The 15,755-nt window shown below is 43.6% G+C and overlaps 1 protein-coding gene across 4 annotated transcripts in view; it reads left to right on the top strand.

Moving 5' to 3' along the window:
• Positions 1-15,755, top strand: part of SRGAP3 (SLIT-ROBO Rho GTPase activating protein 3) — a 262,192-nt gene that overhangs the window by 224,641 nt on the left and 21,796 nt on the right. For 3 of the 4 annotated variants that reach the window (XM_024740673.1, XM_024740674.1, XM_024740675.1), the window contains exons 16-18: positions 2,005-2,110; positions 2,311-2,538; positions 5,381-5,460. In XM_024740673.1, the coding sequence (XP_024596441.1) occupies positions 2,005-2,110; positions 2,311-2,538; positions 5,381-5,460 (414 nt within the window). Of the gene's footprint in view, positions 1-2,004; positions 2,111-2,310; positions 2,539-5,380; positions 5,461-15,755 lie in introns of those variants that run through there. The other variant, XR_003002647.1, reaches the window with a different exon arrangement.

Here is a 15,755-nt window from a genome sequence, read left to right as displayed (position 1 = left end):
CGCGGCATGTGGGATCTTCCCGGACCGGGGCACGAACCCGTGTGCCCTGAGTCGGCAGGTGGACTCCCAACCACTGTGCCACCAGGGAAGCCCAAGGTCTCCTTTTTTAAAGAAATGTATTTAAGAAAACAGTAACAATAAACAGTAGTGGAGGTGGTCTAGGGCAGTGTGACTGAGGCCGAGGACACGGAGGGGCCTGTATGGGGGGCAGTGGACTCGATATGTGTGCCAGAGCCTTCCACTCTGTGTGGAGGCCTTGGTGAGGGGCCAGACCTTGAAGGTAGGCTGGAGCATGCCAGGTGAAGAAGAGAGATCACCAGTGTGTGCAAAGACCTGGAGCAGGAGAGCCTTTGTGTGTTTGGGTGGAGGGGTGGGGGGTGGCTAAGGTGGCCTGGCACAGTTCTTCTGCGGGGCACTACTGGCACTTCGGGTAGAGCAGTGCCTTGTTGTGTGTCCCACACATTCAGGACCCTTAGCACCTTGGCCCCTGGATCCCAAATGCCAGTGGCACCCTCCAGTCACTGCAACAATCCCAGAGAATGCCCCACATATTTGTAAGTGCCCCAGAGGTGCACGCCCACTTCATCTGAGAAACATGGCTCTCAATCATCTTCAGATACTTGGAGAAGGGGTGGCAGCTGGGAGATGAAGCAGGCAAGGGTGGTTGAAGCTGCATCATGAAGGGCCTTGGATACAGAGGAGAAAGGGGAAAGCTGTGTTTTAAAAGGAACATGCTGACAGGATCTGGAGGCTGGAGAGAGGAGGGGCTGAGTGAGAAAAACATGTTTTTCTCTGAAAAAGAAACTGACATGGGTTTATGCATCAGCCCTGCAGATAATCATTGGAGCTTTGGTAGCTCACTCTTAGCCTGAGCTTTCTCTCTCTACAGAGAAAAGCCCACAAAGCACTTTTTTCTCCTTACCAAGCCCAATTTGCTGCCCCCAACTCTGGCCTGACTGATTAAATGTCTGTATCTCTAGGGTTGACCTGAAAATGGGGGTCAGAGACAAGAGCCCAGGAATCACCAGGCTCTTTGACCAATATACAGCTCAGGAGGTGGTTATTTATTCAGTGCTCATTTCCTGAGCACCTACTCTGTGCCAGGCCTGTGCTGCAGCTGGTGTTTTTAAAGAGTCTAATAAAACCTGGTCCCTGCCTGTGTTCATCAGGACTCATAGGCTACAGGTGACAGAAACTCAGCTTACACTGACTTAACCCGTAAAAGGGAATGTAGTGGCTCATATATCTGAAAAGTTAAGGCCCAGCTGGACTCAGACCTCACACGACATCTTCAGGAATCTGTCCCCTCCAGCTCTGTGGCGACTGCACTCCCGGACACCATCTTCTTTCCTGGGAGCCCCCAGCTGCTCCTCTACCCATTTTCAAGAGGGAACTTCTCTCTAGGTTTCTCCAGCTGAGTCCCAAGGATCGACCCTGATTTGTTCTGATTAGGCCATGGACCCCTTCCTGGGCCCAGCCCTGTGGCTAGGGGAATTTGATGCTCTGATTGGCTAGGCCAGGGTCACATTTCCATCCCTGGAACTGAGAGTAAAACTGCCTCCCCCTGGCCTTCCCTGGTGGTGCAGTGGTTAAGAATCTGCCTGCCAATGCAGGGGACACGGTTTGATCACTGGTCTGGGAAGATCCCGGATGCCGCGGAGCAACTAAGCCCGTGCACCACAACTACTGAGCCCATGTGCCACAACTACTGAAGTCCGCGTGCCTAGAGCCCATGCTCCACAACAAGAGAAGCCACCGCAATGAGAAGCCCGCACACCACAACCAAGAGTAGCCCCTGCTTGCTGCAACTAGAGAAAGCCCATGTGCAGCAACGAAGACCCAACACAGCCAACAATAAATAAATAAATTAATTAATTAAAACAAAATAAAAAACCTGCCTCCCCCTGAACCACATGGGCTGATCTCACAGGTGGGACTCACAAATGTCAGCTACTTGGCTCGCTGCTGATGAAAGGCGCCCTGAAAAGTCCCTTTATGTTACAGAACTGGAGAACCCAGCTGAGAGGGTGCACCAGATCCAACAAATCCTCATCACCCTTCCCCGCGTGGTCATCGTGGTCATGAGATACCTCTTCGCCTTCCTCAACCAGTGAGTTGCCAAGCCAAGGGGGGGACCCCCTCTTTGACTCAGCCCTGGCCTCCTTTGGGAGGGGGTGTCCTGAGGTTTGTAGGTACAACTGTTCCTAGAACATAGGACCCTCCTGAACACGAGTAGAGCCCCCAAGAGAAAGAAACCACGGGGGAAGATTCACCTTTCCCTGGTGACTTGTGGGTACTCCTTTCTTGTAGCCTCTCGCAATATAGTGACGAGAACATGATGGATCCCTACAACCTGGCCATCTGCTTCGGGCCCACCCTCATGCACATCCCCGATGGGCAAGACCCTGTGTCCTGCCAGGCACATGTCAACGAAGTCATCAAAACCATCATCATCCACCATGAAGCCATCTTCCCCAGCCCCCGGGAGCTAGAGGGACCTGTGTATGAAAAATGCATGGCTGGAGGGGAAGAATATTGGTAAGATTCCATTCTTCTTGATATTATTATTATCATCGTTGTTGTTGTTACTGTTGAACCAGAACAGTAAGAAACCCTTTGATTTTCTTACTGCTTTTTAGTCTGTACTCCCATATATATTTTCTCATTTGAGCTTCGCTCCAGCCTTATACGAGGGATAGGTACATCAGTCAAGACTGTCTTGGTTTATAAGGGACGGAAATACAACTCAAACAGGCTTAAGCCAATTGGGAATTTAGTTTTAACTAAATAAAGTCTGGGATCATAGCTTTAGGTATAGCTGGATCCAGGAGTTCAACTATTATCAGGACTCAGTCCTGCAATTCCCAGCCCCTGGCTGCTTTCTTCTACATTGGCTTCATTCTCAGGCAGCCTCTCCCTTGGTAGTTTCAAAGAGGCATCTGGTAACACCAGTTTAGAGCCTGTTCTCTCGCCATTCCCAGTGGAAAAAGAGCTCCTCCTTCCCAAATGTTTTAACACAAGTCCAAGAATTACGTCTCCTCCTGAGGCTTGGGTCTGGTGAACTAATCACATCGATTAGGAGATGTATGTAATGCTGTCATTGGCCAGGTGAGCTGCAAGCCCATCTCAGGCCGCAGGGGGTGGATAATCCCCACCTCAACCTCTTAAACTGAGAATGACACTTCCCACCCTTGTCCCCTACCATCTAGAGTTCTCTGTTCCTGGCAAAGTTTGTTCACTTTCTTTGAGAGCTCCACACCAGGCCAACAGGTGCTAGTTGGGCACCTCTGTGTACCTGGTGCTACACTGGGTTTTGGGAGAAATATTTTAGAATCTTATCAAACTCAGGGCTGACTACCTTCCCCAGGCTAAGACCTTAAAATACGGTGAAAATAGAACATTTCTGTGAAGACAGAAAATTCAAAACACCAACTGACAAAAACCAAAGGGCTCCTACTCTTTCTTTCTTCCCAATCCAGGACAACACACAGCTGTATGTTCAGGGGTTACCCACACTGCTTTCAGCCAGATGCCTACAGGGGAGTTAGTCTTTTGATTGTCAGAGCGTTCCTGGACTCTTGCCTCGCTTTAGTTCTGTGGGCATATTTGGGCAGCGGCTTCAAAGAAGGGAAACGTTCCAGCCTCCTTGTTTCTCTGCAACACTTCTCTGCATAGAAACACCGGGCCACAGCTCTCTAATCTCATCTGAGGCACCTGGAGCCAGTCTGTCCCTGATCTGTAACAGAAATCCTACAACCAGCAAGCACACTTTTTAGACAAAGAGAAGCTTTTCAACTTTATCGCTCTTGCAGCCATTACCAGTTTTCTTTTCTTGCTGCAATATATATAATTAGTGCTCTGGGAAGGCACGTACAGATCTTAGCATACTTACCAAAGCACTACATACAATAACCACACTTTTCTTAATCCCATTTGTGCCCCATGAGAAAGGAAAACTACTAATTACATGGTAATTTTGGAGGAGTTTTCAAAGCCAAAAAGGAGGATTTGGTTGAGGGTCTCATCACAGTGGACAACATTCATTCACCAAATGGTTACTGAGCATCTGTCCTGGGCCAGGCCCTGGGCTGAGGGGTAGGGATGTAACCTGACCAGGAGTAACCCCTGAGACAGGGAGGAGGAAAGAAGCAGTTCTAGGAGTAGAGGCCCTGGAGCCAATGTAGGGAGGTCAAGAAAGGCTTCCTGGAGGAAACACGGTGACTTGACTGAGGCCTGAAGGATGAACTGGGTCAGCCAGGTGAGAGCGGGCAAAGAATGTGCTAGGCCTGGAGCATGCAATAAAATGAAAAGCATTCTGTATGCCTGCAGTGTTGCATGTGACGAGAGAATGGTGAGGGAGGAGGCCCCACAGGCCGGCAGGAGCCAGGTTATAAAAGATCTTAAGCCATTGTGCAGAGTCTGGAACTTATCCAGGAGAATTTTTCATAATAAAGTCCATATTCCTTTAAATGGTATTGTAAATGTCACCTTCAAGAAGCCTTCCTTGACACCCTATGTAGGTCCGCTCTCCTGTTCTTGTCTCTGCTTATCTGTGCCTATATAACACATTTCAACTTGTAGCACTTCTGTTTCTCAGCCCATGAGGGCAGGGTTTGTGTCCACGTTACCCATCAATGCATCCCTCTTACCTAGCACCATGCCTGGCATAGATTAAGACTCAGTCAATGGTTTGATTAAAAAAAAAAACTGATTGGCTCACTATGTGAATGAACCCTGGCCTCAAGAAGCTTACAATCCAGTGAGGGGGCAGCAGCTGATGAAATTATCCCAGTGCATTAATGACAGAATTTGATGGTCCTAGACTCACTCTACCCCTAAGCCCATCATGGTTGCCAGCCTGCTCGCCACCTGGGCTGATGTGGATTTTGCACGCAGCACCATGAGGCAGCCCCGAGGAACCCACTCCTTGGGAGCTTCACCCACCTTGCTGAGCTTGTCACCTCTGCTGCAAGACAGGCAGGGAGCCAGGCCAGATGGATGACTCTCAGTACTTCCAAAGTTCCCTCTGCTCTGGCCTGAGGTCCTTCTGAGGAAAAACGTCGGTGTTTTACTGCCTTCTAGATCTTACAGAATACTTAGGCACTGACGGCCTTTACCAAGAAGACAGCCCAGCAAATTTCAGGGCTGGGGTCAGTTGGGGGATGGTATTCAGGGAATCTTCCCAATGGGTGAGGGGGCCGGGAGTGGTTTTCTGTTAGGAAGGTCTGCGGGTGGTCAGATGAAAAAAATGGGATGAAGTGGGCCTGGCCTGATCTGGGTCAAGGCGCAGAGGTGGGCTAGGCCGGCGCCTGCGGGAGGCTGAGGGCAGCGTGAGGTACAAAGCCCCCCCCAGGAGTCCCCTCCCCATGTTTCCTTGCAGCGACAGCCCGCACAGCGAGCCAGGGACCATCGACGAAGTTGACCACGACAATGGCACCGAGCCTCACACCAGTGATGAAGGTGAGTGAGGGGGAATCGGGGTGAGGAACTCACCTGGGGCCTCTCCTGCTGACTCATGCCTGCCCACCTGCTGGGCCAACCCACGTAACCGCCACCCATCCAGCTTTGCAAGTCAGCACGTCATCCTCTGATGCAGACAGCAACCCAGAAAGACCTCCAGTCCACTGCATCCCCACACGGCTTGCCTCCTTCCCTTCTGTGTCCTGCCTGGCCTGAGTGCAAATCCTAAGTGGCGAGAGTTTCCTAAGTAGGAAGCAGGCTTTGTCCTCTGTCCCTCCCCTGTTGGGGGTCTGTTCTGCGCCCGGCCTGAGCTGGGACCTGGGGCACATCAATGAGCCAGACGTGGGTCATCAAGGCGCTCCTGGTCTTGTCACCTGACAGGTCGAGAGCAGCTCCGCACCGTGCAGAGTGACAATGCCAGGCTACAGGGGTGACCCAATGCAGTGGGTACCCCAAAGGTGAGGCCAAACGGTGGTGACCCAGGGAAGTGTGAGCACGTAGAGAGAGAAAGGCCGGCCGGGGTCTGAGGGACTCCTCAGACCTTCCACCCCTCTAGACAAGGAAATAAAATCAGGTCTGTCTCTAGGGAGCCTGGACAGTATAGGCAAGCAGTCTGGATAATACGGGCCTGGGGCCAGCATTTCCATTAGGCAGATCAGGCACAGTGCCCAGGGCCCACGATGCTTTCAGGGCCCATGAAAACGTTTTAATATTTTTTTAATAATAAGAAAAAAGAGAATATGAGCCTGGATTATATTCATCTCTGTACAATGCAGTTGTGAGATATAATTTTTGACATTTCTTCTAGTGGAGGAAGGGGCCCATGCAAGCCCAGGTGCCAAGGGCCTGAGAGTCACAACACCTCCCTATGTTGACTGAGCACAGCCCTCCTTTCTCCCTGTGATAGTCTCACTTTTAAAAAATCATTATTCAGCAGTTCTCTTATTGGCCTTTGTGTTTGTCTTGTGGGACAGTCCCAGGCCCTGTTGGCCACCATTTTTGTCAGGAGAACTGGGTATCTCCTCAGGTGAGGTTTCTGGGAGTTGGCATAAGAGGCAAGACTAATAGGTGGGTTTTCATATTCTAGTGGGACTATTTCAGTTTCCACCCACAGAACCTCCAACTCAAACTGACTTAAGCCTAAAAGGGATTCAGATCATATACTTGAAAGTCCCAGGTAGGCATGGCTTCAGGCATAGCTGGATCCAGGAGCTTAGTAGAGCTTGTCAGGAATGTGTCTCCACCTTGCCGTTCTGCTTCCCTCTGTGTTGGCTTCATCCTCAGGTAGGATCTCCCTGTGTGGTGGTCTCTGGCAACTCCAGGCTTTCCTCCTCCTTTTACTCAAAGTCCCAGTGGAAGAGAGCTTCCTTTTCAGAATGGTTCCAAGAAAGCTGCTGGGATGAAGTCTCACTGCATTGCCTTGAGTCACGCACCGAGGCGAGAACCAGTCACTGTGGCCCGAGAGGGAGCTGATGGGTCGGACCTGGGTCCCAGGGCAGGAAAGCACATCTAGGCACAGTGTTCAGCTCTGCCAGAATCCTCAGAGGCTGAAGTCATCCTGAGCTGAGGAAAGTGTCCTGCAGAGCCTTTGTTTTGAGATATGAAGGCTGCCACCTTCTGCTTGTTTGCAGTGGTTTGCTTTTCTACGTCCTTCCTTTCCTCTCCTTTCCTACCACCTCCAGTCCACCCTCTTCTATCACTTTTAACAGCCCCCCTTCTCGTTCTCTCCATCTGTTTCTTGTTTATTCCCGTGTGTTTGTGTGTGTGTGCGCGTGCGCGCAGCTCTTGTTCTAGATCTCGCTCTCAGCCTCTCTTCTTCCACTGGTGGAAAACACCTCTTGTCCAACAAGTTAGACTGATTTTTCAGCATTGAGACCTATGGAGGCTGCTGGTGGAGGCAGACACGTCTGTGAGGAAGTGGGTCAGGTGCCCTCTGAGGAGCCTTGCAGCCTTCCTGGGGGACCCACTTTTGGGGGGCTGAGGTCACTGTCAGTCACCCTGCACCTGCTGTGTTTCCCCACAACTCCTTACTGGAGGTGGAAGGTGCCGTGGGCATCAGGACTGAGGAGACGGAAGGCCAGATAGCACGGGGCTTGCTGCCACAGGACACACCTGGCAGGCTTCACCCGCACCAAGAAAACCCCCAGAAAATGCTGCCTCGACCCCTCAGAGCAGAGGCACACAGGTCCCTGGAAGGGGATAGATCAGAGCCTTGTGTCTGCTTCTCCGGGAGATACTGCCCCTATTGTTCTTTGTCATGCTGCTGGTTTCTGAGAATGACAAAGGTAGGAAGAATCGTCCCGGAAGGACAGTGATCCTCCCCGGGAGAGCCAGTTCAGGGAAGGCTCTCGCTGTATCCTGTGTGTTGGTGTGGGTGCTGAACCATGGACGTTCTCTGGAGAAAAACTAATTGCATTGTCAAATGTTTACATTCATGCCAACTCCAGCTGAAACAGTCATAGAAATGTTGAGCTGCAGGAATGGTCAAGGGGGCACTGGACTCAAGACCTTTATGGCCATGTGATCTTTGATAAGCCACATAACCTCTGGCCTTGGTCTCCTTATCTGTAAAATGGGAATGGCAGCAGCAAGAGAATTGTGGTCTAGGTTAAACTGAGGTGACGTACATGAAAGAGCTTAGCACAGTGCTTGGGACCACTAGGTGGCTACGAAACATTAATTGACTGTGTATCCAGTGTAAATCTTTCCTGATCCTGATAAAGAAACCGAGTCCAAAGAATTTTATTGATGTGACTATTTATTGGCAGCCTAACTGCCTGATTTCTTACCTACTTCCCTCTAAGACATTTCATGTAGGAGATCCATTGGTATCTTCGTCTCTCTTGAAAGTACCCTGTATGAATGGAGCCCAGCCCTTCAAAGGTCAAATAGGCCATAACACCACAACTCCACGTCTTTGTATTCGATGGCTCACCCAATGAGTGACCAAATTGGAGGACCAAGTCAGTTGTTTGAGAGTCTCCTGCCTTTGCTGTCTCAGCAGATTCTGCACCTAACTGACGCCCGCTGCCCTGTCTTGAGTCTATAACACATCATGGGTGTGAGTGTGGAAAATCCATTTGTGCTTGCCCTTCCCTGTCTCCAAGACTTAGGAAGAAACGATGGTTAGGCTAAGAACCCTTGATTGTCGGAAATAAACAATGAAAACATTAAGGCAGCCAGTCAGTAGCAACTTTATTAATACAATGCTAAATGAGGAAGCAGACTGCCAGACAAAGAAACCACTGAAACTGAAACCACTGAAACAGAAACGTGCTCATATAGTTAACATGAGCACCATCATCCTTTCATTGATATTTTCCCCAAATTCGCCAAATTGCCCTTGACTCCTTTCACATCATCTACATCTAGAAAACCATTAAACTGTTAACTCCTTGCACACATCAGGTATCCATAAATGGGCTTTAGGAGGCCCATTACAGGCAAAATTTTATTTCTGTAGGAACGTGTGCCTCTGAGAAGAGGTCCACAGTTTTCATTAGATTGTTCTAGGCATTGACTAGAAATCAGGGTAAGATTTTTACTTGTTTCTAAAATATTGGTTCCCAGTATCTTCTTTAATAAAAAAATTTCAAACACACTGAAAAGTTGAAGATAATTGTACAGTGAACACCCATATAACTACCACTTAGTTTCTACAATTGATAACATTTTGCTTTATTTGCTTTTACATGTATCTGTCTACCCATCTGTCAATCCATCTTATTTTGTTTTTAATTAATTAATTAATTTATTTATCTATCTATTTTTGGCTGCATTGGGTCTTCGTTGCTACGCACAGGCTTTCTCTAGTTGCGGCGAGTGGGGGCTACTGTTCGTTGCGGTGTGCGGGCTTCTCATCACAGTGGCTTCTCTTGTTGTGGCGCACGGGGTCTAGAGCGCAGACTCAGTAGTTGTGGCACACGGGCTTAGTTGCTCCGCAGCATGTGGGATTCTCCTGAACTAGGGCTCGAACCCATGTCCCCTGCATTGGCAGACGGCTTCCTAACCACTGCGCCACCAGGGAAGTCCCTCCATCTTATTTTTAACACATTTCAAAGTAAGTTTCAGTCATCACTGAACGTATCCCCCAGACACTTCAGCAAGCAAATCATTAAAAAGGGCCAGTATTGTTCATGGTTCTTTTTTTAAAGTAAAATTGCAACACTGAAATGCATAAATTTTAAGTGTTTCATCCATGAGTTTTTATAAATGCAAAAAATTTGTATAACTCAAACCCCTCTCAAGATACAGAACATTTCCAATACCCCAGAATGTTCCTTCATGCCCTCTCCCACTCAGTCCCTGCCCCAAAAGCCCAAGAAGCAGCCACTGATGTGATTTTTTTCCACCAGAGATTAGTGTTGCCTGTTCTAGAACTTCATATAAATAGAATTGTGAAGAGAGTCTTTCTGCTCTGTCTTCTTTCACTCGGCATAATGTTTAGAGATTCATCCATATTGTATGTATTAGGCAAGGTTTTGAGGGTATTAAAATGGTATTTCAGTCAGTTTACACGTGAAAGCCCAATTCTGCCTGAATGATTGCCACTCTGCCCCGTAAGAAATAAAGACAATAGAAAAACGAGAACAGTGGTCACGTCATTATTTCCTCACCGCTAGTGTAGGGATGGTAAACTGGTCAGCACCACGTGCTTAGGCCTGAAACCTGGGTAGGAATCTCACTGCCTCTTTTATTTTAACCATTTTAATGAGATATAATTCACATACCATACAGTTCACCCATTTAAAGTGTACAATTCAGTGGTGTTTAATATATTCACAGATACGTGCAATCATTACCACAGTCAATTTTGGAACTTTTTTTTTCAAAAAAATGTTACTTTTGAACATTTTCATCACCATAGAAAGGACCCCCATGGCCTTAGCTCTCATCCCTTACTCTCCTTTCCCTCCCACGTTTCTCCCCAACCCTAAGCAACCACTAATCTACTTTGTCTCTATGTGTTTATCTATTCCAGACATTTCATATAATGAAATCATGCCGTACGTGGCCTTTGTATATGGCTTCTTTCACTTAGCATGATGTTTTCAAGGTGCATTCCTGTTGTAGCATGAATCTGGAATTCATTCCTTTCTATGGCTGAATACTATCCCATTGTGTGGACAGACCGTGTTTTGTTCATCCATTTGTCAGTCGATAGACATTTGGGTTGTTTCCACTTTTTGGCTTTTATGAATATTGCTGCTGTAAACATTTGTATACAACTTATATGCAGCCATATGTTTTCATTTCTCTTGGTTACATACCTAGGAGTGGAATTGCTGGGTCATACAGTAGCTTTATGTTTAGTCATTTAAGGAACTGCCAGAGTGCTTTCCAAGGTGCCCGTACCGTTTTATATTACTACTAGCAGTGTATGGGGGTTCCAGTTTCTCCACATCCTTGTCAATACTTGTTATTATCTGACTTTTTGATTATAACCATCTTAATGGGTGTGCTGTGGTATCTCCTTGAGGCCTTGATTTGCATTTTTCTCATGACTAATGATGCTGAGCATCTTTTCCTGTGCTTATTGGTCATTTGTATAACTTTGCTGGAGAAATGTCTCTTCAGATCCTTTGCCCAGTTAAAACTTTGGTTATTTGTGGGTTTTTTGTTTTTGTTTTTTTTTTGTGGTACACGGGCCTCTCACTGTTGTGGCCTCTCGCATCGCGGAGCACAGGCTCCGGATGCGCAGGCTCAGCGGCCATGGCTCACGGGCCCAGCCGCTCCATGGCATGTGGGATCCTCCCAGACCGGGGCACGAACGCGCGTCCCCCGCATCGGCAGGCGGACTTTCAACCACTGAGCCACCAGGGAAGCCCTATTTGTGTTTTTATTATTGAGTTGCAAGAGCTCTTTCTATATTCTAGATATAAGTCCCTTATGAGATATATGATTTGACACATATTCTGTGGGTTGTCTTTTTGCTTTCTTGATGATGTCCTTTGAAGTGCAAAAGTTTTTAACTTCGATAAAATCCAATTCATCAACTTTTTCTTTTGTTGGTCATGTTTTTGGTGTTATATCTAAGAATCCTTTGCCATATTCAAGTTTATGAAGGCTTACCCTTTGTTTTCATCTAAGAGTTTTAGGTTTTGTGTTTAGGTAATCCATTTAGATTCATTTTGAGTTAATTTTTGTATATGGTGTGATCATTCCTTTCTGTATGGCTATGCAGTCCCAGCATCATAAATTGAAAATATTATTCTTTACCCCATTGAATGATCTTGGCCCGCTTGTAAAAAATCATCTGGCCATAGATGTATAGGTTTATTTCTGGACGTTCAATTCTATTCCACTGATCCATATGCGTATCCTTGTGCCAGTACAATATTGTCTTGATTACTGTTGCTCTGCAGTGTGTTTGTTCTTCTTTTTCAAGATTGTTCTTCTTTTTCAAGATTTTTTTGGCTATACTGGGTGCTTTGCAATTCCATATGAATTTTAGAATCAGCTTATCAGTTTCTACAATGAAGTCAGCTGGGGTTCTGATGGTGACTGTGTTGGATTTGTACATCAATTTAGGAGTATTGTCATCTTAAGTGCTATGTCTCTGATCCATGAACGTAGGATGTTTTCGAATTTTTTATATCTTATTTAATTTCTTTCAACAATAATCTGTAGTTTTCAGAATATGAGTTTTGCACTTCTTTTGTTAAATTTATTCCTCAGTATTTTATTCTTTTGATGCTAATGTAGATGGAATTGTGTACCTAATTTCATGTTGAATTGTTCATTACAAGTGTATAGAAATACAATTGATCTTAATAATTGTTCTTGTAACCTGCGACCTTGCTGAACTTGTTCATTCATTCAAATAGTTTTTAGTGAGTTCCTTATGATTTTCTATATACAAGATCATAGCATCTGTGAATAGACATAGTTTTACTTCTTCTTTTCCAACCTGGGTGCTTTTTATTTCTTTTCTTTGCCCAATTGCCCTGGCTAGAACCACCAGTACAATGTTGATTACAGGTGATGAGAATGGACATCCTTGCCTTGCACCTGACCTGAGGGGGAAAGCATCCAGTATTTCACTGTTAAGTATGACGTTAGTTGTAGGTTTGTCATAGATGCCATTTATCAGGTTGAAGAAGATCCCTTCTCTTCCTGGTTTGCTGAGTGTTTTTATCATGTTGGCTTTCGCCAAATGCTTTTTCTTCATCTACTGAGATGATGATGTGATTTTTTTGGTTTTTTATTCTATTGATTGATATATTACATTAGTTGGTGGGGGCGATGTTAAACCAATTTTGCATTCCTTGGATAAATTCCACTTGGGTGTGGCACAAAATTCTTTTTATATGTTACTGGATTCACTTTTCTAGTATTTTGTTGAAGATTTTTGCACACATATTCATGAGATATTGGTCTATAGTTTTCTTGTGACATCTTTGTCTGATTTGGGTATAAGGTTAATACTGACCTCATAAAATGAGTTGGGAAGCATTTCCTCCTCTTCTAGTTTTTGAAAGAGTTTGTGAAGAATAGTTATTAATTCTTTAAATGTTTGGTCTAATTTAGCAGCAAAACTGTCTGGGCCTAGGCATTTCTTTGCGGGTGGGTAGTTTGGTCTTTTTTTTTTTTAACTGTTTCAATCTCTTTATTTGTTATAGGTCTCTACAGATTTCCTATTTTTTCTTAAGTTAGTTTCAGTAGTTTGTGTCTTTGTAGGAATTTGTTCATTTCATCTAACTTATTCAGTTTACCGGCATACAGATGTTCTCAATATTGCTTTATAATCCTTTTTTCTTTCTGTAAGGTTGGCCATAATGTCCCTTTTTCATTTCTGATTCTAGTGATTTGAGTCTTCTCTTTTTTTCTTGGTCATTGTAGCTAAAGGTTTGTCAATTTGTTTGATCTTTTTAAAGAACCAGACTTTGGTTTAATTGACCTTCTCTATAATTTATCTATTCTCTATTTCATTAATTTCTACTCTGATCTTTATTATTTCCTTCCTTGCTTTAAGTATATTTTGCTCTTCCTTTTTCCAGTGACTTACAGTGGAAGTTTAAGTTATTGACTTGAGCTCTACTTTTTCTTAATACAGGCGTTTACAGCTATAAATTTCTAAGCACTGCTTTAGCTGCATCTCATACATTTTGGTATGTTGTGTCTTCATTTTCATTCATCTCAAAGTATTTTCTGATGTCCCTTTTGATCTTTTCTTTGACCATTGGTTATTTAGGAGGACGTTGTTCAATTCTTCATAATTTTGAGTTTCCTACTATTGAGAAATCAGTAGTTTCATTCTATTGTGATTGGAGAAAATACTTTGTATTATTTATAGTCTTTTAAATTACCTGAAGTTTGCTTTATGGCCCAGAATATGGCATATCCTAGAGAATGTTCCATGTGCACTTGAGAAGAATGTGTATCCTCTTGTTGTTGGGTGGTGCATTCTATAGATGTATGTTAGGTGTAATTGGTTTATAATGTTAAAATTTCTGTTTCTTTGTTGATCTTGTGTCTAGTTGTTCTGTTCCTTATTGGAAGTAGGCTGTTGAGGTCTCCAATTATTATTTTTTTGAATTATCTCTTTTTCCCTTCATTTCTGACATTATTTGCTTCATGTATTTTGCTGCTCTATTATTAGATGCATTATATTTATCATTGTTTTATCTCCCTAATGGATTGAACCTTTTGTCATTATAAAATGTACCTCTTTATTTCTAGTAATTTTTTTGTGTTAAAGCCTGTGTAGTCTGATATTAGGATAGCCACTCTAGATTTCCTGTGGCTGTAGTTTGCATAATATAGTTTCCCCATCGTTTTACTTAGGCTCTAATTGTGTCTTTGAATCTAAAGATGTCTCCTATAGACATCATTTAGTTGGGTCCTCTTATTTTATCTAGTCTGACAGTCTCTGTATTTTAATTGGATTGTTTAATCCATTCACATTTAATGTTATTATTGACATAGTTGGATTTTTACCTGACATTTTCCTTTTTTGTTTTCTATGTGTCATGGTTTCTTGTTCCTTTATTTCTTCTTTACTACTTTCTTTTGCATTATTTTCTAATGTAGTATTTTAATTTTTAAATGATTTTTAAACTGTGTTTAACTATATTTTTGAGTTATTTTTTACTGGTTGCTCTAGGGTCTACCATATATATCCTAACTCTGAGAATGAACTTCAGATTTATATTAGCTTAATTCCAGTAATATGTGAAAATATTACTCATATATAGTTGTATTCCCCTTTCTGTATTTTTGTGGTATTATTGGTATACATCTGTTAATTATATAAATGCAGCAGCACATTGTTATAATTATTATTTTTACCATCTGTAGCCATTTCCTTAGCCCAGTACAGCTTTTCTCTCATCTCCTTTGTTCTCTAATTGCAAACATATTATATATATATATATTACATTTCTGTGTGTTATAGGCCCAGCAATACATTATATACATATATTATACACATATTTTTTAAACTTGCTTTTAAAATAACTTAAGAGAAGAAACAGAAAAAATATGCATTTATACTCTTTTGTGATTACATAATTATCTTTATTAGTGCTCTCTGTTTTTTCTGTGGATTCAAATTACTATAAGGGTTACTTGCTTTCAACCTGAAAAAACTTCCTTTAGTGTTTCTTATAAGGTAAATTTGCTAGATAACACATTTTTTTTTAATCTGAAGATATCCTTATTTTGCCTCACTTTTGAAAGACAGCTTTTCTAGATTTAAGATTCTTGTTTGACAGTTATTTTTTGGAGCACTCTGAATGTGGCATTCCACTGTCTTCTGACTTCCATTGTTTCTACTGAAAAGTCAGATGTTAATCTTATTTGGGTTCCCTGTAAGTGATAAGTTATTTTTCTCTTAATGCTTTCAAAATTGTCTCCATGTCTCTGACTTTCAGCGTTATTACTGTGATGTGTCTATATGTAGATCTTCTTGTATTTGTCCTACTTGGCATTTGTTCAGCTTCCTAGATATGTAGGTTATTGTTTCTTCAATAAATTTGGGAAGTTTTCAGCCATTATTTCTTCAAATATTTTTTCTGTTCATTTTTCTCTTTTCTCCTTCTACTACTCCTGTTACACGTATGTTGACACACTTAATGGTATCCCACATTTCTCTATGGCTTTGTTCATTTTTCTTCCTTCTTTTGTCTCTTGGTTCTTCAGCTTTCATCATCATTTCTATCAATCTGTCTTCAAGTTTGCTAATTCTGTAGCCATTTCAAATCTACTATTGAGCCCCTCTAGTAAATGTTTAATTTCAGTTGCTGTATTTTTTTTTTTTTTTTTTTTTTTTTGTGTGGGGGGCCCTCCCCCCC

Source organism: Neophocaena asiaeorientalis, unplaced genomic scaffold (assembly GCF_003031525.2).
Source record: "Neophocaena asiaeorientalis asiaeorientalis breed wild unplaced genomic scaffold, Neophocaena_asiaeorientalis_V1.1 scaffold325, whole genome shotgun sequence".
NCBI classification, from domain to species: domain Eukaryota; kingdom Metazoa; phylum Chordata; class Mammalia; order Artiodactyla; family Phocoenidae; genus Neophocaena; species Neophocaena asiaeorientalis.
Note: the sequence above shows the minus strand (reverse complement) of the source record. Positions and strands in the feature narration are given on the sequence as shown.